At 43.0% G+C, this 22,017-nt stretch overlaps 1 protein-coding gene across 6 annotated transcripts in view; it reads right to left on the reverse strand.

Annotated features, from left to right (window-relative positions):
- Positions 1-8,863, reverse strand: part of GDA (guanine deaminase) — a 72,940-nt gene extending 64,077 nt beyond the window's left edge. For 2 of the 6 annotated variants that reach the window (XM_035029050.1, XM_035029049.1), the window contains exon 1: positions 8,618-8,863. In XM_035029050.1, the coding sequence (XP_034884941.1) occupies positions 8,618-8,740 (123 nt within the window). In that variant the 5' untranslated portion in view covers positions 8,741-8,863. The remainder of the gene's footprint in view (positions 1-8,617) is intronic. The other 4 variants (XM_035029054.1, XM_035029055.1, XM_035029053.1 and 1 more) reach the window with 3 other exon arrangements.
- Positions 8,864-22,017: the final 13,154 nt, after the last annotated feature.

The following is a 22,017-nucleotide window of genomic DNA, read 5'->3' on the forward strand; positions in this document are numbered from 1 at the left end:
CTAGAATATGCAAACCTAGAGAAAGAAAGCAAATTCGCGGTTGCTGAGGGGGGAAGGGAAGAATAGGGAGTGACTGCTCCATGGTTAATGGGCTTCCCTTCGGGGTGACAAACATACTCTGGAACTAGGGAATGGATGTGGCTGCATGACATGGTGACTGTCATAAGTGACAATGAAGTGTACTCTCAAAAATGGTAAACTTTACATTAAATGATAAAAGTGAAACAAAACCAAAAAACTAACAATACAGAAAGTTATAGAGTACAACATAAAAATTCTCCTCCACATTCCCAACTCTCCACTCCTGCCCTACAAAAGTAAGTATTATTTAGGTTTGTAATTTTAATATTGCCTTCCGGAAATGTGTTTTGTATGTGTGTAGATATACACATCCAAACTGTGGGTGCATGGACGGGGCTGTATGATCACACGATACACTTTTTCTGTCCCTTTAAGTTATGGGAGAACATCAGGCCTTTAACATTTCTACAGCATTATATGTAAGCCTAGAAGAACTTGCTTTTAATTAGAGTTACTGTATCATTGCTTTAGCCTTCAAAGATGTTTTTTAACTCATGAATCAATAGCTTGTCGATAAATTGAGGTCGACATCATTGGGTTTTCAGGTGGAGTTTTTAGTGAGAAAGGTTCATTCTGCCAAGATAATTTTTAAAACCCAGGCTGAGAAAAGAAAGAGCACTGTGACTATAGAAACAGGAGTCATGGGGGTACCAATGTGAGCAGGGCTAAGAGGGGAAGAAAACACTTGAAGGGTATTTGTTAAGAAGTGGTTTCAGGTAATCGTGCATGAATAACTAATTCCTGGGGCAAAAATCAGCATTTCACAAGCAGAGAGACCAAATACAATAGCTGAAAGGCTTTGAAAACCGGATCTCAATTAGAAGTTAAATTTAAAGTTAATGTGACTTATCCTTTAGCATTAATAAATTAGTGTAATTAAGTTAACTAAAAAATGCCTTCACAAAGGAAAAGGGTATGGCTTTTTAGAAAGTAGAAAGCAATGTCAAAATCATGCATGAGATAAGATCTTTTGGGAGATGATCAACGTGTATTGCTCAATCTTAGAAAATGATTGCTGAGAAATTCTAGGAACAGGAAATGTTAGAGACCCAGAAGGGAAGCAAACTCCGGTTACACCCAGCAGCCTCAAAGAATAAGTCCAATTGTGCTTTTTAAAAATCTCTCTGGCTGGGCACCTGGGTGGCTCAGTTGGTTGAGCGACTGCCTTCGGCTCAGGTCATGATCCTGGAGTCCCTGGATCGAGTCCCGCATCGGGCTCCCTGATCGGCGAGGAGCCTGCTTCTCCCTCTAACCCTCCCCCCGTCATGTACTCTCTCTCTCTCATTCTTGCTCTCTCAAATAAATAAATAAAATCTTAAAAAAAAAAAAAATCTCTCTGGGATATCATCTTACACCTGTCAGAATGGCTAGAGTCAAAAAGACGAGAAATAACAGGTGTTGGCAAGGACATGGAGAAAAAAGAACCTTTGTGCACTATTGGTGGGAATGTAAATTGGTGCAGTTGCTCTGGAAAACAGCATGGAGATTCCTCAAAAAATTAAAAATAGAACAACCATATGATCTAGTCATTCTACTACTGGGTATTTACCCAAAGAAAATGAAAACACTAATTTGAAAAAGATATACGTACCCCAATGTTTATTGCAGCATTATTTATGATAGCCAAGAAAGGGAAGCAACCCAAGTGTCTATTGATAGATGAATGGATAAAGAAGATGTGGTATACGATGGACTCTTACTCAGCCTTAAAAAAAGAATGAGATCTTGCCATTTGCGACAACATGGTGTATCCAGAGGGTATTATGGTAAGTGAGATGAGTCAGACAGACAAAGACAAATACCATAGGATTTCGCCTGTATGTGGAACCTAAACACACGAAATAAATGAATAAACAAACAAAAAGCAGAAACAGACACATCAATATAGAGAACAAGCTAATGGTTGCCAGAGGACAGGAGGAAGGGGGATGGGCAAAACGGGTGAAGGGGAGTGAGAAATACAGGCTTCCAGTTATGGAAAGAATAATTCACGGGGATAAAAGGCACAGCATAGGGAACAGAGTCAATGGTGTTGCGATCGTGTTGTATGGTGACAGATGGTAGATACGCTTGTGATGAGCATAGCATACAGACTTGTGGAATCACTGCTGCACATATGAAATTAATGTAACATTGTGTGTCAACCATACTTTAATTTGAAAAAAAAAATCTCTGGAATTAGAAATGTCTTTTTTTACACATCACACATGAATGTCTTTGTATTACACATTACATTCAACACACCTTACTGACCATCTAATTGGTACTGAAACAATGGGACAAAGCTGAGGGGCCCTAAGGACAATAGAATTTCAGCCCCCCCTTATGACAGGAGGCAGCAGGGACTCCTGGAAAGAGCACAGACCTTGGAAATCAGACAAGCATGGGTGTGGATCTTGGCTTTGCCATTTACTTGCTGTGACGGCAGCCAAGACAGACAACTCTCTGAGCCTCCATTATTCATTTGTAAAGCAGGGGTGAGGAAGAAGAAAACGATGATCATGATGCTATCTCATCTCAGGATTGTTGATGTACAAAGAAACTGTCAGAGTCCGGCACACAGTATGACTTAATAAATGTTACCTTCTCTCCAGTTCACCTCCCATTTGCCAAAGAACTTCACATCAGCTCAGTGAGTGAGAACGTTCAATAAAGCTAAGCATGATGAAAGGTAAAAATGAAATAATTACTTCAGTGAAAGAAAAATAAGAACAGTGGCCAATATTTATTGTGCAATTACTATGTGCCAAATGCTTTACACACACTATCTCATCTGTCCTACCATTCCTTCGGGTGCTATTGTTGTCCACATTTTGTAGATGAGGCTGCCAAGGCTCAGCTATGTTAGAAAATTCATCCAACTAAGAGGCAGAGTTGGGATTTGAATCCACATAGTCTGACTCCAGAAGCCATGCTCTTAGCCACCAGAAAAACACTGGTTTCAATATATATGCCAACATTTATGGGAGAACAAAAGGTAACCCATTCCACTTCCAGGATGATGGCCAGGGAAACTTTGGAGAAGAAGATGACATCAGAATGGCGCCTTGAAGGAAGAGCAAGATTTTATTTTGACAGCGGTGGAGTGGAAAGGGGGATATAAAAAGGAGGACTATTCCAGGCTGTGAGATTGGCACCAGCAAAGGAGGCAAAAAAGAACACGATGTGCTGGGAAACAGTGAGGAACTGGCAAGGATAGACATCCCTCGGCTCATGGACACCTCATGGTGTAAACCAGTCATGGAAATCCTCCTCCCATTTGCCAGAGAGAAGGATGGAGCAGGAGGAAGTATTAGAAAAGCAGGCTGGGGCCAAACATGTCATGCCTAGAATGTCGATCAGGGGCATTTGGATCTTAGAGATAACAGAGAGCCTCCGGTAGATGTAAATGAGGAGATAAGTGATTCTACCCATGCTCCAAGAACGGAACTGTCAGGCATGAGGAGGTGGTATCAGAATGGGGAAGAGCAAACAGCTAGGGGGCAACTCTATTCATTTAGACAGAGACAATGAAAGGCTGGACAAGGTCAATGACAATGGAGACGATTGTATATACAAAGATAGCCAAGAGGTAAACTGGCCCGCTTGACTACTGATATGGGTGCCTGAAAAGACACTGACATTTGGGGCCAATAAGAAGACAACAGAAATGGGAAAAGGGGAAGGCAGTGAGCAGTCCTTTGAAAAATAATTTGATTCTTTGAAAAAAGCAGTGCAATCGTTAGAGGTGCTCTGGGCTGCACTTAATGGAGGTGTAGACAAAAAAGACATTTCATGGGCACCTGGGTGGCTCAGTTGGTTAAGCAACTGCCTTCGGCTCAGGTCATGATCCTGGAGTCTCAGGATCGAGTCCCGCATCGGGCTCCTTGCTCAGCAGGGAGTCTGCTTCTGCCTCTGACCCTTCCCCCTCTCGTGTTCTCTCTCTCATTCTCTCTCAGATAAATAAATAAAATCTTTTAAAATTCAAAAAAAAAAAAAAAAGACATTTCATTCTCACGCCGAAGAATTCTGAGGGCAATGGGCAGTTCTAGGGACAGTTAACTATCCGGTGACGTTATTCATGGACGTATCTGATGATGTTCAAAGACGGACTAGGTAAGTGCCTCTGAGATCCTCTTAATTTTTTCCTCAGAGTCTCAAACAAAGGCGGCGGCAGCTCCACTCCTCATATGAAAGCAACCAAAAAGGGAAGACCTTCTCTTACCACCTTTGTTAAGGAGAAAAATATTTCCAAGAAGCCTTTGAGCCAACCTCCTGCATGTCAGAATGTCATCCCTGGTCACCCTTCACCACCAGGAAGCTGGGAAAATAAGTATCCCACCATATGATTTAATACAGTCACATATAGCTCTCTAACTCTCTCATCAAATCCAGCTGACTTGACCTAAGTCACAATCAATCCTGTCCACCTCTCTCCATCTCCACTGCTGATAACCGATGGTGTTTATCAGGTGTATGCTACGTGCAAGGCATTCTATGCACTTCACAATTACTAATTCACTTAAGCCTTCCAACAACCCTATGAGGTGGATTACGCTAATTATTTTATACATTAGGAAACTGGGAAATAGAAATGTTAAGTAACTTCATCAAATTCACATATGTACGTGACAGAAGCATTCTTAAGAATTCGTATCTTACCTAAAACTAATGTAACACTGTGTATCAACCATACTCAAGAAAAAAAAGTACAAAAAGAAATTTGTATCTTAATTGGCGCACTACACTGCCTCTTTTTTTTAATATTTTATTTATTTGAGAGTGAGAGAGAGCTCGTAGAGAGAGAACACGAGTGGGGGAGGAGGGGCGGAGGGAGAGGGAGAAGTGGACTCCCTGCTGAGCGGGGCTCAATCCCAGGAGCCTGGGATCATAACCTGAGCTGAAGACAAGTCTCAACGTCCCCACCTGTAAGTGGGAATAACGACATGGTGGGATACTAAATATGATGTGCTAGGGAACCTGTCAACAAACCCTCGTTAGATCTTTCTTCCCAGCTGCATCTTTGTGTCCCAGTGGGCCAATGACATGAGCTGGGCGGCTTCACAGCTGAGATCTGGTGGCCTCCCCACTTCTCACACAGTGCATCGCAGGCCACGGCATTCTTCTCCACTTGCTGGTCTGCATGACGCCACCATGTGGAAATATGCAAAAAATACTAGAGTGAGTAAGAGGTTAAGGGTTTGCTAGTGATGTGGGAAACTAAAGGCAGAAGGAAACGTAGATAAAATTAAACGTCCTTATAACCTGCAGCCCATTGACAGATACTTGAGATAGGCAGATTATAATATTCCTCCAGGAAACTGAGCCTTCTTTAGCAGATCAAAGTCCGTTTGGAACTTCCCTTATCTTTACTTCTCCCAACCCCAAGGTATATAATCACTTGCTCCTCACAGGCCCAGAGCAGCAGGGAACAGCAGGTAAAAGTTCTTTCTGCCCAAAGGTCCTGTCCCTGTGCTTTAATAAAAGCACCATTTTGCACCAAGACATCTCAAGAATCCTTTCTTGGCTGTCGGCTCTGGACCTCACCCTACCAACACCAACACACAAACATTCAAAAACTACATCACTAGGAGCAGAGGGAAAGAAGGGGACAGAATGAATATGGCATGTGTTAAGTATCCACTAAGTGCCAGGCATTTTCATATATTCTCTCATTTAATACTTAGCAAAAGAAAATTTGATTCTACAAATGAGGAAACGGAGGTTCAGACAGGTTAAGTGTCTCGCTCATGGTCTCAGAGAAAGTAAGTGGTGAAGACCGAACTTGAACCCAACTCTCTGGTTTCTCCATAGGACTTGCTCCTGCCATCCCAGGACACTACCCCCAAAATGATTCTCTTCCTCGTGCTTGCTTCCAGTAAATGTGCATTAAAAGACCCAAGACTTCTTTTAGGCAAGTTTAAAGTCAACCTGATCCTGTTCTAGGTGGGAAGAATTGGATATTTAGTAGTATGGGAGCATACAGAGTCTCAAAATTTCATTAAATATCTGCAAATAAATTACACATGCTGGAGTCTTTCTTTTAAAAAGGTACATGCCACTCAAGTAGAAAAACTAACTCTGAATTCAAAATGCCCAATACTAAAAAGGTTGACTACAGAATTTTTTTTAATTAACCTAATTTTGAATGAGCTTTAATTAATGAATTAAAAGTAGTTAGTCATTATCATGCTCTGGGTCTAAATGAAGTTACATGACATGAGAGCTGAGGTCTAAAAGGGAGAGGGAAGACAGAGAAAGTCATTCTCCTCTCTCTCACATTCAACCCTAGACATGAGCTCAAAATGAAGAACTAGTTCCTAAGATCCCATAGAACTGGTTCCAACACACAACCCATACACTGTGGTTACCCAAGACGTAATGCACCCACTGCCTGCCTCCAAATCTCCCTGGACCTTGGCTGGAATGCCATTTCCTGGGGCCTGCTCCAGGCCTATAAATTCACATTCTCTGAGGATGACCCCCAGGAACCAGCACTTTAACAAACACCCCCTAGATGTTTCTGATCATCCCAAAGGGTGCGAACAGCTTTAGCTCAGTAAAAATGTAAACGTCACGATGACTCCACATATTTATTTTATGGGGAGTTAATTTGGTATAAGAACCTTGACTTTTTTTTTTTAAGATTTTATTTATTTGACAGAGAGAGCACAAGCAGAGGGAGAGAGAGGGAGAAGCAGGCTCCCTGCTGAGCAAGGAGCCAGATGTGGGACTCGATCCCAGGACACTGGGATCATGACCGGGGCCGAAGGCAGCTGCTTAACCAACTGAGCCACGCAGGCGTCCCTGAACCTTGACATTTTTTGAATAAATATTATCCCAGCAACTATAAAGGCAAAGCATTCCCACTTTCAAAATGGGGGAAATCAAATCTTGAAATATATACGGCACATTCTCCCCTTACACGTAGTCCACAATCAACTGCCTTGCAGCTAGAAGAGAAATCAACAGTTACCAATTCACTGATTAGGATGTTTCACAAGGCACTTGATTAACTCACCTTTGTATTCAATTCTTAGTCAATTTTATCTTGTGAGGGAATGGCATTTTTCTAAATTTATAACTTCAGTATGCTCCTTAGTGGAGAATAGACTCCCTGAGTCAACGCTTTCCTTCTTCTGTACAACCCCCAGCATAGGTAATTTTGTTTTAGATAAATTATTTCCTTTTCTGACTCCTCTCTACTGGTTGAAGACAGTCTTCAACCCACCCTCTTGCTTGCTATCTTACCAATTAAAGTTCTGGATATGGGCAATTAATTTTTATAAAGAAACCCAAGAGTTGAACAGCTCCTTGTGATTAGGCAAGCTCCTCTTAATCCCTCCCCAGTTTAGAGGTCTCTGTTCCGTTGTTTCTTGGGACTTGCCCCAAGCTTAAGTGTTCCTCCAAACTTGAGGGTCAAGTACACAAGGCAATAATTAAACAGTCTCCCCATCTGGGGGAGCTCTGAGAGTTCCATCACCTTGGAAACACAGCAGCAGGCTCCCTGAATATGCACAGAGAGAATAATTTTTAAGCACAGTATGAAAACAGGGTTCGCTTATCCCCAAATGTAAGAGTCACGATTCAAAACCGTCACTGACTGGGAAGCGTATTTAGTCAGGAATAGTCTCTTCAAGCTGACAAGTCACAAATAGGTGTACTTTTGCTAACCAGACTGGTAGTTGGGAAAAAGCTCAAAAATATCCCATCCTCATCTTTATTTTTTTCTGCTAAAAATGGAATGGCTTCCACTTATCAAACTGGCCAAGCCGCTGCTGATGAAGTTACCACCTCTGGCACGGGGCATATGCACGGTAAATATTAGACATCAAGTTACCTAGGTCGTTTGTAGAAATCCCGATTTTGTTAAAAGAAATATAGAAGATACACTCATAGAAGACATTTTGAGCCTGAAAATGGAACTGCTTGCTTTGATGCAAATGGACAAATGGCTATGGGGAGGCAGAGGGGACATGGATAATTTCTCTCAGACTATCCTTTCTAGTATTATAAGTTATCTAGCTGGAGTCGGTGCAGTGTCTGTTGAGCGAGCAAGTGAATGAAATCAGTTCTTTGCTTATTATGTGCGCTGCAAGGGCTAACCAACATTAACCAAGTGACCCCTCCTCTGTTATTTCTTCCACAATAAATTCACTCAAATTTACGGAGCGCCTAGCCTGGGCCAGGCACTGTGCCAGGCGCCGGAGATACAAAGCTGAATGAAGCAAAGTCCAGGTGTCTTAACGATTTCTTAAGATTTGCGAGGGCATAGCCTCGCTCCCCCTTCCACTGCAGCCCGGACGGCTGCTAACCAGTCGTGGGAGGGCGTACTCTACAGCTCCCTGCTTCTGGGAGCGCGTTTCTCCCAGGCCAGCCCACGAACCCAGCGCCAGGGCTCTCCCCGCGTTCTCCAAGGGTCAAACAATCAAGTTCAACTCCGGAGCGGCGGTCTCGCTCCGCGCGCAGCGACTCCGGGCTGCGCAGCGCACCGCGCGGGACTCCTTCCACCTGTCCGCGCGCCCGTCGGGGAGCGCCAGACCCCGCGCCCGCTTACTTTGCCGCTGTCGCTCACGCCGAGGAGGTGATCCCGCAGCACCTCCATGGGGCAAGTCCAGGTGGAGTGGATGAATGTCCCTCGGAAGATGTGCGCCAGGGACGGCATCGGGGCGGCACACATGTCAGCGGCGGCGCGCGGCGCGGGGTTCGCGAACCGAGGAGAGCGCACCCGGCGGAGGTGAGGCGAGGGGTCCCTGCGATGCGGGCGGCTGCCGGGCGCACCTGCTGGGGGCCTCGTACTGCCCCTGCCTTCCCGAGCGACAGCCTGCCCCCTGCAGGCCGCGCCCAGGGGCGGGCTTCCTGCCTCCTCGATGCCAATAGGATTTTTCTCCTGTGACTTGGCTCCGCGCTCCCTTGGGGTGTGGTCTTTCTCTCCTCCCCTGTGTTAGTTTTTGATAGGTTAACTCTTTGAGCTTCCAGAATCACCGCTCACAACGCAGTACTTTTAACCTCGGGTGGCTGAGTTGCCGACCCAGGGGAGAGAGGAGAGGGAGATGAAAGAAGGGGCAGGAGGAGCCCAGGGGTCCAGCCCGGTACCTTAGCTGGGCACTCAGTTTGCTATCGCTCCCTGTCCCCCAGCCTCCTCCACCTTTCTTTATTGGCATACCTAGAGTTGCGTCTGCCTGCTTTCTCTTGCCCTTTAAACCTCGGGCTATTTGTGACCAAACCTTGTACGTTCTCAACCTGTAGCACCCTCAAGGTCTGAACGGGCCCAAGTTCAGGAAAAGGTGGAAAGGTCAGCTGGAGCTGCCCGCTTTACCGACCAGTTTCGTTTTCAGTTTCTGCAGGTTGCAGAATTTGTCCTAACCTGATGTTCTGAAAGCATCTCTTAACGGAATTACGGGGGCCCCCACCGGCGGAGGTTGATCTGTACCCCAAAGCCCCTCTCTCCCACCTTGAGGCCAGTGTTTTTGGCCCTTGTGTCCCTCCACAAACAATTCCATTTCCCGTCGTTCTCACACCTAAAATAAGTGAATCTCTTTGATTCAATTCCACTTGTACCCGGGGAGAAAATTAAGTTCTCAAGCTGAGTGGCTAGTGGCAACGTGGCATAACACGTTGTTATGTGTGGCTTATGGAACGAGTAATTATTGTGTAGCTTTAAATAAAGTTCATCTTAAACAGAAGGAATGGTCATGGGCCTCCAGGGGACACAGCATTAGCACTCCTTGGGGGTTAGCTCTTCCAAGCAGTACCGGATTAGCAATCAATAGACTGTGGTCAAGGCAGTGAGCCTCGGAGTCTTTATCTTCACGTGTGAAAATGGAACTTAGATCGGGTGGATGCTAAGACTGCTTCCAGATCGGCATTCTCTCCTCGTACTGCATTCATGAAGTCCTTTACTAAGTTCCTCCAGGAAGACCACCTGGTTTCCACTCATGCCTCACACATTCCTTCTGCTCCTTCTGCCCCTAATGCCTCCTGAGGATCTTCACATGACTGGCTCTTCTCATCACTGGTTTGCCTCCAGTGTAGCTCTCCGGGGTAACCTTCCCCCACCACCAAACTAGTAGCAATCCCCCACCCCCGAAATTTCCATTCCATCAATCCATCTTATTTCTGCCATTGTACTTATCATATCCATCCTCATATATTTCATGCGTTTTCATTTATTTCTGCCCCTCTTGCCCCAACATGCACACACAGAGTAATGGAAGCACCACAAGACCAGGGCTCTTATGCCTAGAACCCTGCTTGGTGTTTCATACATATTTATTGAATAAATGTATGAATAGTTTTGGGGGGAGCAGAGCAATAACCTGAGATAAATATCCATTCTGGCTCCTACCTACAGGATAAGGGTTTCTCATTTCAGGGAATGAGTGGGCTTTCTCTGAATTGTCACCATTATGATACAGGGCTAGTTTACATAAATGATTCATTCCGTTCTCAGCTCCTTCACCTCAAGGAAACTCTGCAGTCCAGGGCGCACTGCGGTGGCTGGTCACCCTACCAAGGACTCAGAATTGGGAAGCCCTGAAGCTAAGAACATTGCACTGCCTCTTGAGGTTGCCACAGTAGCTCTTTCTCCTTATCATCGACTCCTGATTCTGCAGACTTTGCTCCCTCCTTGTAGTTCCAATGACCAGCACAGTGAAAACATCCTCTTGACCTAGGCTTGTCTACCTACGAACCTCAGAAAGAAAAGTGAAGAAAATGTCTGTGTCTTAGTTTAAAAAAGGAGTCAATTAAACGTTTCCAAAAGAGGTATTGGTTCCCTAAAACAGATGCAGCTAATTTTTTTTTTTTTAAGATTTTATTTATTTGACAGAGAGAGAGATAGCGAGAGCAGGAACACAAGCAGGGGGAGTGGGAGAGGGAGAAGGAGACTCCCTGCTGGCCAGGGAGCCTGATGTGGGACTCGATCCCAGGACGCTGGGATCATGACCTGAGCCGAAGGCAAACGCTTAACGACTGAGCCACCCAGGCGCCCCGCAGCTAATTTTTTTTTAATGAAAGCAACCTGAGTGACCAACAATAGAAACTAGTTTAGTAAATTAGAATCTATTTACTCAGTAGACTATTATGCAGTTGTTAAAAATGGGGGAACTATGTAGCCACATGGGCGTTGCATATAATAAAATGGTTAAGTTTTTTAGAATGTCATTTATGCTCTGGTTAAAATCATGAAAAACCTATAGGCATAGAGGCTAGAATTTCAAAGTGGATCCAAACAGTGGATATCATTCTATTGAGAAAATGGAATTGCTAGGGAATTTGTTTTGTTTTGATGTTTGTTGACGTTGTTATGTGTGGCTTATGGAACGAGTAATTATTGTGTAGCTTTAAATAAAGTTCATCTTAAACAGAAGGAATGGTCATGGGCCTCCAGAGGACACAGCATTAGCACTCCTTGGGGGTTAGCTCTTCCAAGCAGTACTCTCTCCCAATTCAATTCCCAGCCAAGTTGCAGTCACCTCACTTAGGATCCGGTAGCCTCAGCTCAGCCAGGTGTCAGGAAATCTTGGTTTCCCAACTATTCTCATGTGTTTTCCATCCTCGTCCTTTACTTCGCTGGTCCCCCTGCAGTTTTGACTCCCATCTTGGTATCCCCAGGGAAATGTTCTCAAGGCCACTGAAGTTTGGAGGAAGAAAGGAGTGTGGAGCTTTTATATTCACCTTTGAAACATGGCCCAAGCGCATCACAAGACAGCTTCTGGTTAATATGGTTATTCTGACGCGGCAAAGCATGTCCTGTGCTTCCAAAGTCTCAAGGAAATAGCAGTTTCTATTCTTCAGCTCTTTCTATAGCCCACGTTTATATTCATGCAATATTAGAACTGAAAGGACCTAAGAAGTTAGTGTTCAATGTGCATTTCCCTGCTATTTCTTCATATCACTATTCCGTCAGCAATGGCTCCTTTCAACCCTCACCAACGCAATTTCTCAAAAGGAAATCCAACAATGGTATGCACTTTCAGTGCCCTACCACACGTACCACTTCCTTCCAAAGAAAAGAGACGCTCCTTGGTATGGAGGCTCCTTGGCATGGAGGCTTCCTGAAGCCCTCGCTGCTTCTTCGGGCTCTTCTCCCTCCAGTATCCCACATGCTGTGCATCTGCTTTGCTCACGATCTCTGCCTGCAGCGCCCTAAAGCCACCTTACACCGCGCCTGCCTTATTCTACTGCCCACTCTCCCCTGGCTAAATCCTTCAGCTTAATTGCCCATTCCCAACCCCTTCCAGAACATCTTTACACCTCCTCGCTCTCTCTCAGGTACTAAGTGCTCCTTCTCTGAGTTTGTGGGGTGCTATAATTGTTCCTTTTATTATCTATCTCCACCAGAAGATTGTGTTCTACTTAAGGACCATGTCTCCTTCCTTTCTTTCTCTGTATCCCCTTAACATAGTGCCTGCCCAATAGGCGGTACTCAATAGACTTATATAAATATTGGATCTCAAGTGATGGCTCTATTGCCTATATTTTAGTGATTAAAAAAATCTATAGGGGCGCCTGGGTGGCTCAGTCATTAAGCGTCTGCCTTCGGCTTGGGTCATGATCCCAGGGTACTGGGATCGAGCCCCGCATCAGGCTCCCTGCTCCGCAGGAAGCCTGCTTCTCCCTCTCCCACTCCCCCTACTTGTGTTCCCTCTCTCGCTGTGTCTCTCTCTGTCAAATAAATAAATAAAATCTTAAAAAAAAAAATCTATAGAGGGGGTGTGCTAATGGTGATCAATTCATTAGGACTAAAAGTTAAGAGTTTCATTTTGCTTAGTTTTCCAGCATTTTATTATGAAAATTTTCAAATACACAGAAAAGTTGAACAGCTTCCTGTCTCAAGATCACAATTCTCCCTACTTTAGATGTAGCCAGGTGATCTCAAAACCCCACAACTACTGGGAGGGACCAGTGTATTCTGAACCTCTAACTGCCTGAGGCAAAGGACAGGAGCATAGCATGATCAGTTTTGACATTTTGGTCACTTTATTCGTATAATTATACCCGTAGCTAGTCAATCTCTCCTGCTAGACAGAACTTGACTATTGAAAAAGGCTTTCTCTTCCACAATCTTATTCTGAGCCTCACAACAATCTTATAAAGTAGGAAGAGGATATATTTTAACCATTTCAGAGATGGAGAAGCTGAGGTTCAGGGGAGTTGGCCTGTCTATCTAGTTAGTATAGGATGGACCCGGCTCTTGACTCTAGTTGCTCTCACAGATTGTCTCATCCCAGTAGACGGCAAAGAATTTTCCATTCAATTTTTCCATGACTATGTTGGTGCACCGTGGGTTGTCATTTACAACTTTCATATTACACGTGCTTTTCCAACGGTTGCAGTGACACAGAGATCTACCCCAAAGTGAAACCAAAGTAGGACCAATAGACCTCAAGGGGAACAATCCAATCAGCGCAGGTCAGTAAAATGATGCAGTGAGTAACTCATGTTTTCATGAGGCACAGAGAGTGAAGGACAGGCAGGTTAAATGAGAAGCCACTTTCCTCTTCCAGGCAAGAGAGAAGTTGTCACTGCACAGTGAAATAAATGCCTGCCTATTTTATTTATTCTTCTTGTGTAGCTAAATCTATCAGTTTCCATGGTGCCCCACGTTCACCATGGAAACTCTGACAAGCTTGTTATGCTTTAGAGAAGAAAAAAAAAAAGGCACACCAAAAATCCGAGATGGGATAAATGCATTCCTTTTAAAACTGTGTTCTTCTGAGTAGGAAGCTTTGATGGATAGCAAGTCATAATGATCTCAATTTTCCAGTTCTTAAGTGGGAACGCAGGTTTGCGTTCCCATCAAAGGAGCACCCTTGGCCCCCCAAAACTACTTTATCTGTGCAGCAATAGTTATGCCTGTGAGTATCTCACTTCTGCATTTCCTGGCAGCAGAAAGATGGCTCAGTCCTCATTTAGCTGATTTTTATGAGAATATTGCACTAGTCCCCTATATATTTTTTCTGTTTGTCCATTCAACCTTTATTGGAAATCTAAATTAGGATAGGCACTATGCTAAGTGCCGCTGATATGACACTGTTTGAAACAGATATTGTCCTGCCCATATGCAACTTACACAATTCTTTCATGAATTGGTGCAGGAAGATTTTTTTCCTAGATGGAAAGCTTTCAGTACCATGTAAGTAGGTATCTCCATCATGTACTATACTGCTGATCCTTAAGATCATGTAGCACCTTAGCCAAGATTAGCTTATACACTCTCCCACCATGACAGCAAGCTCAAAGCAAATACAACTGACCTGGTATTACTTTGTCTACATTCCTGCCCTAACATGGATTCTATTATCTAACATTTAATATCAAGGGAGAAGCACTAGATAGAATCACTAGTTCTAGGTTCCAATCCGGCACAGCCACTAGCCAATGATGCCTTGGGAAAGTTATTCCACCTCTTCTGGTCTTGGTTTCTTCTTCTGTAAGATGGGAAGTCACATATTATCACTGGTTCCATATTTCTTTAGTCTCAAGGACTCATTTTTTTTATTTCTCCTACTTCAACCTTAAGTTTTAAAACATTTCATCCATCAAGATGAGATAGACATTTGATATAAGTAGATGTTGAATGAATAATTTCCCCATTTTTCATGAATTAAAGACCAAATTAACTACCAATCAGAACTTCTAATCAATGTAAACTGTCCAATATTATCATGTTGAGTTAACATAACTGAAACCCAAAATAGATGTAACATTTTATTTTTTTAAGATTTAATTTATTTATTTGAGAAAAAGAGAGAGAGCATGAGCCAGGGGAAGAGCAGAGGGAGAGGGACACCCTCTGAGTGCGGAGCCAGCCACCAGAGCTCAATCCCAGGACCCTGGGATTATGACCTGAGCCAAAGGCAGATGCTTAACCAACTGAGCCACCCAGGCGCCCCAAGATGTAACATTTTATTTAGCCCATACAATCTATCTCAAGTTGGACAAATTCTAGGTTTTTGAATTGCTAAAAATAGCTTAAGAAGCACCTGGGTGGCTGTGACTCTTGGTTTCAGCTCAGGTCATGATCTCAGAGTCCAAGGCCTGTGACGGCTCTGTGCTCAGCACAGAGTTTGCTTATCTCTCTCCTCTCTCTCTCTCAAATAAATAAATAAAATCTCTAAAAAATAGTTTAATACAGTTTTAAATTTGTTGAATTATCCTCCTGCGTATCCTGGGACTGTGTAAGTTGATAAAAACCAAAGTAAGGTAGAGACTCATTAACATGATTTCATGTGTATTTTGGGATCTAGTTGTCAATTTTTCTGCCTTAAACTAGAAGAGTTTAGGGCGCCTGGGTGGCTCAGTTGGTTAAGCGACTGCCTTCGGCTCAGGCCATGATCCTGGAGTCCCTGGATCGAGTCCCGCATCGGGCTCCCTGCTCGGCAGGGAGTCTGCTTCTCCCTCTGACCCTCCCCCCTCTCATGTGCTCTCTCTCCTCTCTCTCAAATAAATAAATAAAATTAAAAAAAAAAAAAAACTAGAAGAGTTTACAGGTAAGACCCAGAAGATGAAATGAATTTAGGTGCTAATTGTGGAGACCACAAAGAAGGGTTGGCTTCTCAAGGATATCGATGCACACAGCTCAAGTGGCTTGAGCTGGCAGTGGTTACAGAGTTGGAAAGACATTGGCTGCAGCTACTAACATGATAGTGGATATACTAAGAACTATTGAGTGTATACAGAGTCCGTGCTCCTAGAAGCAATGCCAAATTTGAGCTCTACCCCTAGCAGAAAGCCAAATGCTACCATCCTTAGAGAAGCTACACAATTTGGGCCCCCAGTCTCATATGGAAATTAAAGACTAGCAGAAACTCAACTTAAATGACAAAAAATGATGTTTTAGTGAAAAAAAAAAGTTCTGAGGAATTCTTATAGTATTATTTGGATATATAAAATTAAACATATTTCAAAACTGTAAATGTCAAAAATTCCTTCCTCTCTGCTTATTTCTAAAGGGATGATTTTTAATATTAGGTATAAATGAAAGAAATTATCCTTTATGGATTACTCTTCCGAATAACATGCAAAAGCCACTAATAATTGTATTTGTGACAAAAAGTTAGCCCTAATGGGAGGGGGAAAAAAAAATTTTTGTTGTTGCTTTTATAAGTTTGGTTCGTGTTTTCAGAATTCTTCGTGCAATGGCACATAATTAGGGCTCAGTACATGTTAGATGAATTAATGTTACATTATATACATTAAAGCCCCAATTCAGATTCATTTATTCTTCCCCCCTGGAGCATTAAAACTGATGTAGTGTACATAATACTATGATATTCCGTGAAATGAAGAAAATGTAATTTGAGTTGGGGGCATGTATAAAACTATGAGTTGAAAGTGGTAGAAGACTAGCTTAAACCGTTTAAGCCAAAATATAGTGTCTCACACAACAACAACAACAAAAATCCATGGTCACACTACCTTGTGGCAGAGCTTAGTTGCAAGTTAATCAATGTCTATAGCATCCAGTTACACTGCCTTCCTCTCTCTCTCTTTCTGTCCCTCTCTCTCTCTCCCCCTCCCTCCCTCCATTCTCTGGCATCTTTCTCCTTGTGGCTACAAGATGGCAGCAACAACTCTAGACTTTATACTCTCTCAAATTCAAGTGAGGGAAAAACCAAGCAATGTGCTCCCCAAATTCCAGGAAAACGAAAACGAAAATTCATTGCCTTATTTGCCCCAATTCAACCAATGTCTTTTCTTCAATCAATGTAGATATCATCACCTGAGTCCCATGCTCCACCAAGCACAAGAACTGAGAGTGGGGAAGAGGGTGGTTATCCAGACAGAGATAAAGTGTCCAGAAGGAAGTGAATGGATGCTGGGTAGCAAAAAGAGCAGATGTTTATTAGTGATGAGTACCAGTTTCTCTGTTCAAAGTTATTGACTTAACTCAGTGGAATGATAAGTGAAGACATAATTAGAAACATAACAGGCCTAAATCTTGATAAAGTACAATAGAATACATGATGTACATGAAATAATTATAACATGTTTTCTGTTTTCCCTCAACAAGCTTTGTTTGTACCTACTACAGGGACGATAGTATGCTATGTGTTGTGCAGGATAGAAAAATAAGTATGGTGTGGTCCCTGTCCTCACACAAGCGTAAGGGACCTCTTAAAAATAATGTGCACAGGGGTGCCTGGCTGAATCAGTTGGAAAAGCACACGACTCTTGATCTCAGGGTTATAAGTTCAAGCCCCAGGTTGGGTATAGAGATTACTTAAAAATATAATCTTTAGGGCGCCTGGGTGGCTCAGTTGGTTAAGCGACTGCCTTCGGCTCAGGTCATGATCCTGGAGTCCCTGGATCGAGTCCCGCATCGGGCTCCCTGCTCGGCAGGGAGTCTGCTTCTCCCTCTGACCCTCCTCCCTCTCATGCTCTCTGTCTCTCATTCTCTCTCTCTCAAATAAATAAATAAAATCTTTAAAATATATATATATATAATCTTTAAAAAAAATAAAAAATTAAATTAAAATAAGGTATATAGTGGAACTACTCTTTTAATTTTTATTTACAGACTGCTCTTACCTTAGAAGGACATGAAAACATACATCTGGGTCAGAGTTCAGCCACTATGACTTAGAAAAAAGACACTTAACATTTGTGATGCCATAAGCAATTTCTCCATTTGCCTTGTACCTTATGGAAATTATAGTCATTTCCAGATATGGAATATATTGATGTGGTTATTTCAGTGGTCTCAAACACATAGCATTACAATGTCAACCTGATTATTAATCTTCACAGTCTTTATCTATCCCTCATGCAATCCTGAAATTGGTAATAAAATCTAGTAAAGTTGCAGTTTGACCAAACACACCAGAATTCCTGGTTCAAATGGGCCACAACAAAAAGCCCTGCTTTCATCATTTCTGAGGCTCAAATGTTTACTTGCTAATCTTTTTTTTTTTTTAAAGATTTTATTTATTTATTTGAGAGAGAGAGAATGAGAGAGAGCACATGAGAGGGGGGAGGGTCAGAGGGAGAAGCAGACTCCCTGCCGAGCAGGGAGCCCGATGCGGGACTCGATCCCGGGACTCCAGGATCATGACCTGAGCCGAAGGCAGTTGCTTAACCAACTGAGCCACCCAGGCACCCTGTTTACTTGCTAATCTTAAGGTAAAGTGCTAGAAAGAGGAATGGCAGGCCATGCCTGCTTCATATTTTTTTCCTGTACCTAGGGGTGTTAGGATAGGCAGCTATGCTCATATAAACAACATCTGATGAGGGGTGCCTGGGTGGCTCAGATGGTTGAGCGTCTGCCTTCGGCTCAGGTCATGGTCCCAGGGTCCTGGGATCGAGCCCCGCATCGGGCTTCCTGCTGGGCGGGGAGCCTGCTTCTCCCTCTCCCTCTGCCTCTCTCCCTACTCATGCTCTCTCCCTCTCTCTCTCTCTCTGTATCTCTGTGTCTCAAAAAAAAAGAAAAAAATAAAAACATCTGATGAAACTCATGAAAAGATGCCATGATATTAATGTTTCAGAAACCCAACAAAAACATAACTATATAAATTGTCCTCCACCTATCAATAAATATGGTTGATTTTGTTGTTGTTGTTGTTGAATGTGCTGGGTTAAGTTACCACTTCCCACCCTTACCCTATCCCCTACCCTCTCATTCATTTAGTCAGCCAGCATTTGTTGAGCGCCTACTATATTCTAGGCATTCAGCTAGGCTCTGGGAATCAAAAGATTAAAAAGACATGGTTCTCACCTTTAAGAATCTCACAAGATAATGATGGAAACAGATAGGCACATGGTTAACTATGATAAACCGTACACAAGGCTGCCTCTTCTCCCCTCAACCCCTGGAACCTTATCCACCCACCACAGAGCTCTGTGAGGACTGGGTCTGTCTCCTTTACCACTGTAGCCACAGGGCTTACTGCAGCATCTGGCATATTGTAGATACTCAATAGAGTTTGTTAGGTGCATCAAGCACAATGGTAAAAGTATGCCTGTCTCAGAAGAGTAAATATACACAGAGAGAAGTGGGTCTGGAGCAGTGACAGCAATGATCCTCAACCAAGAGTGGTCTGCTCTCTAGATGGCATGTGGCAGTATCTCAAGACATTTTTGGTTGACACAGTGGGAGGCTCTGCTAGCATCTAGTGTGGGTAGAGGCCAGGGATGCTGCTAAACATCCTACAATGCACAGAACAGCCCCCCAAAACAAAGAATTATCCAGTCCAAAATGTCAGTAGTTCTGAGGTTGACAATCTTTGCCTAGAATAAAATCCTCAGCCATAGGATCTTTTTTTTTTTTAAAGATTTTATTTATTTATCTGTCAGAGAGAGAGAGCACAAGCAGGGGGAGCTGCAGGCAGAGGGAGAAGCAGGCTCCCCACCAAGCAAGGAGCGTGATACGGGACTCGATCCCAGGATTCTGGGATCATGACACAAGCCAAAGGCAGACACTTAACCGACTGAGCCATCCAGGCATCCCTCAGCCATAGGATCTTAAATGTCTAGTGATCTTTAAGCTACTAGAAGCATCATGGAGTCTTAGAGAATGATGGAGTTGAAAATGATCTTAAAGTTCTAAAGGATCTCCCAGTTGACTCCAATCCCCCAAATAAAATCATTTCTTTTGTATCAATCCTGGAAGATGGTCAGCTGTCAATTCTCATGGGCAGAGAACTCAATTCTTTGAGAGACAGCCGTTTCCATAGCTAGTTTTAATACTCATAGTGTTTATCGAATGGAGCTGAAAGTTGCATTTCAAAATGTCACAGTTTGTCCTACTTCGACTTTCTTGAGCAAAAAAGAAGAAATCATTTCTATCTCCCATATGTCAGCCCTCCAGGATTTGAAAATGGTGGACTGTCCTAAGCCTTTTCTCCCTACCACATTCATCATTCCACTATTCCTCAAGGCAGTTAAGAATCGTAAAGAGTATATTAAAAAATACTGGATATGAGCAACTGGTGGAACATAAGATGTCTTTGGTGATGGTTCGTGAGATGATTTCAGCTACCTCAATGCAGTGCATTAAGCAGCCTTGAATTATATATAATTATAGTGAGAAAATTACTTCTCTTTGAATTTTTCAATCCTTAAGTCAAGGAGACCTTTCAGTGTGGTACTAAAAGGTTTAGCAACCTCAAAAATTTCCCTTTTTTAACAAAGAGGAGACTGCAGAGTTAGAATCTTCCAAAGGCAACAGTAGCTAGCTAGAATCCAACATTATTTTGTTTATAATGTATTTGTGTTTATGGTTTCTTCTTGTTTACGGCAAGGGGCGCTGGTTTCTCTTTTATAGATTTGGCTGGTTTCTCATCTATAGTTTTGTATACAGTTCTCTAGTTAAAGTTTTAAAAAGTGAGACTTTTTTAAAAAATTAAGTAAATTACAATTCCGATTTATAAATTGGGCAAAATCAATATGGGCACCACATAGAGTATCTGAAGTTGAGGAAATAATGGCCAACCACGGTCATCGAATCAAAGAGATGAGTAGCCTGATCTTGATTCCACCACTTAGGCATCAGATGATTTTAGGTGAGTTATTTGGCCCTTTGAACCTGTTTCCTCATATTAAAATGGGGCTGTGATAATACCTATTTCATTGAGTTATTGTATTAATTGGGGGAATGCATGTTAAATGTCTAGCAAATAGTAGATGCCTAATAAATGTTAATTTACTTCTCTACTCCTACCCATGTCAGTTCATTCCCACCCACACGTTGTTCCCTTCAGTGGCTAGTGTCCGCTAAGAGCCTGATGTAGTAGTGCAGACAGGAGCTTTGGAGTTCTATCAAATTGAGATCAAATCTCAGCTTCACTGCAAACAACTTTTTAACCCCTCTGAGCTTCAGTTACTGCAGTTTTCTTTAAAGGGCTCCACAGGGATATTGTGAGTTTCGATGACACCTAGCACATTATCTGGTGCATACTAGGTCCTCAGTGAATGTTGTCTCTGCTGCCTCTTACTGCCTGGACAATATCTCATTTAAAAGAAGACACCTGGAACTGTTGCAATATTTTTGAAAAGTACAACTGATGCTGAAGACACTGAAACTTATCTTCCTTGATCTGAACAGAACACTTCTATTAATGCAGTCTAAGGTTACACCTGCCCCATTAGCAGCCATATCATTTGATTTAGGTACACTATACATTTATATCTTTTCTGGGCTGTTATTAGTATTAATCATAATTGACTTCCTGAATCTAAATCCAAGGCTTTATATTATCTTTAATGATGATCACCTTGTCAGTTTTAATCCAATGTGTAATTTCTCAGCATCTTATGCCATTCACAGATTTGTTATGTGCTAAACAAATCAATGATCTAAGGGATTGTTTGGTTTTTTAATTTAATTTATTTATTTGACAGAGAGAGACACAGTGAGAGAGGGAACATAAGCAGGGGGAGTGGGAGAGGGAGAAGCAGGCTTCCCACTGAGCAGGGAGCCCAATGCGGGGCTCGATCCCAGGACCCTGGGATCATGACCTGAGCGGAAGGCAGACGCTTAACGCCTGAGCCACCCAGGTGCCCCAGATCTAAGGGATTGTTAAGAGAGATGAATAGGTCAGGGCTATGACAGAGCTCAATGGCTCAGCTCTAGAACCTCATGCCAGCTTGACCTTGACCATTAGTCAATATATTTTAACATGGGGGCTCAAAAAATAATAATAATAATACGGGGGCTCATCGGTTCTGAATTCTCCATATTATACTGTCATTTACATGATATTTCTACAACTCTTCTTCAAAGATTTTATGAAACATCGCCTGATACCTTACTGAAGTCAAGATATACCACATATTCTGTTATCACTTTTATTGCTTAAAAATGGATATAATGTGGGCACCTGGGTGGCTCAGTCGTTAAGCGTCGGCCTTCGGCTCAGGTCATGATCCCGGGGTCCTGGGATCGAGCCCCGCATCGGGCTCCCTGCTCGGCGGGAGGCCTGCTTCTCCCTCTCCCACTCCCCCTGCTTGTGT

This window comes from Mirounga leonina, unplaced genomic scaffold (assembly GCF_011800145.1).
Source record: "Mirounga leonina isolate KUSES-001 unplaced genomic scaffold, KU_Mleo_1.0 Mir_224, whole genome shotgun sequence".
Taxonomy (NCBI): domain Eukaryota; kingdom Metazoa; phylum Chordata; class Mammalia; order Carnivora; family Phocidae; genus Mirounga; species Mirounga leonina.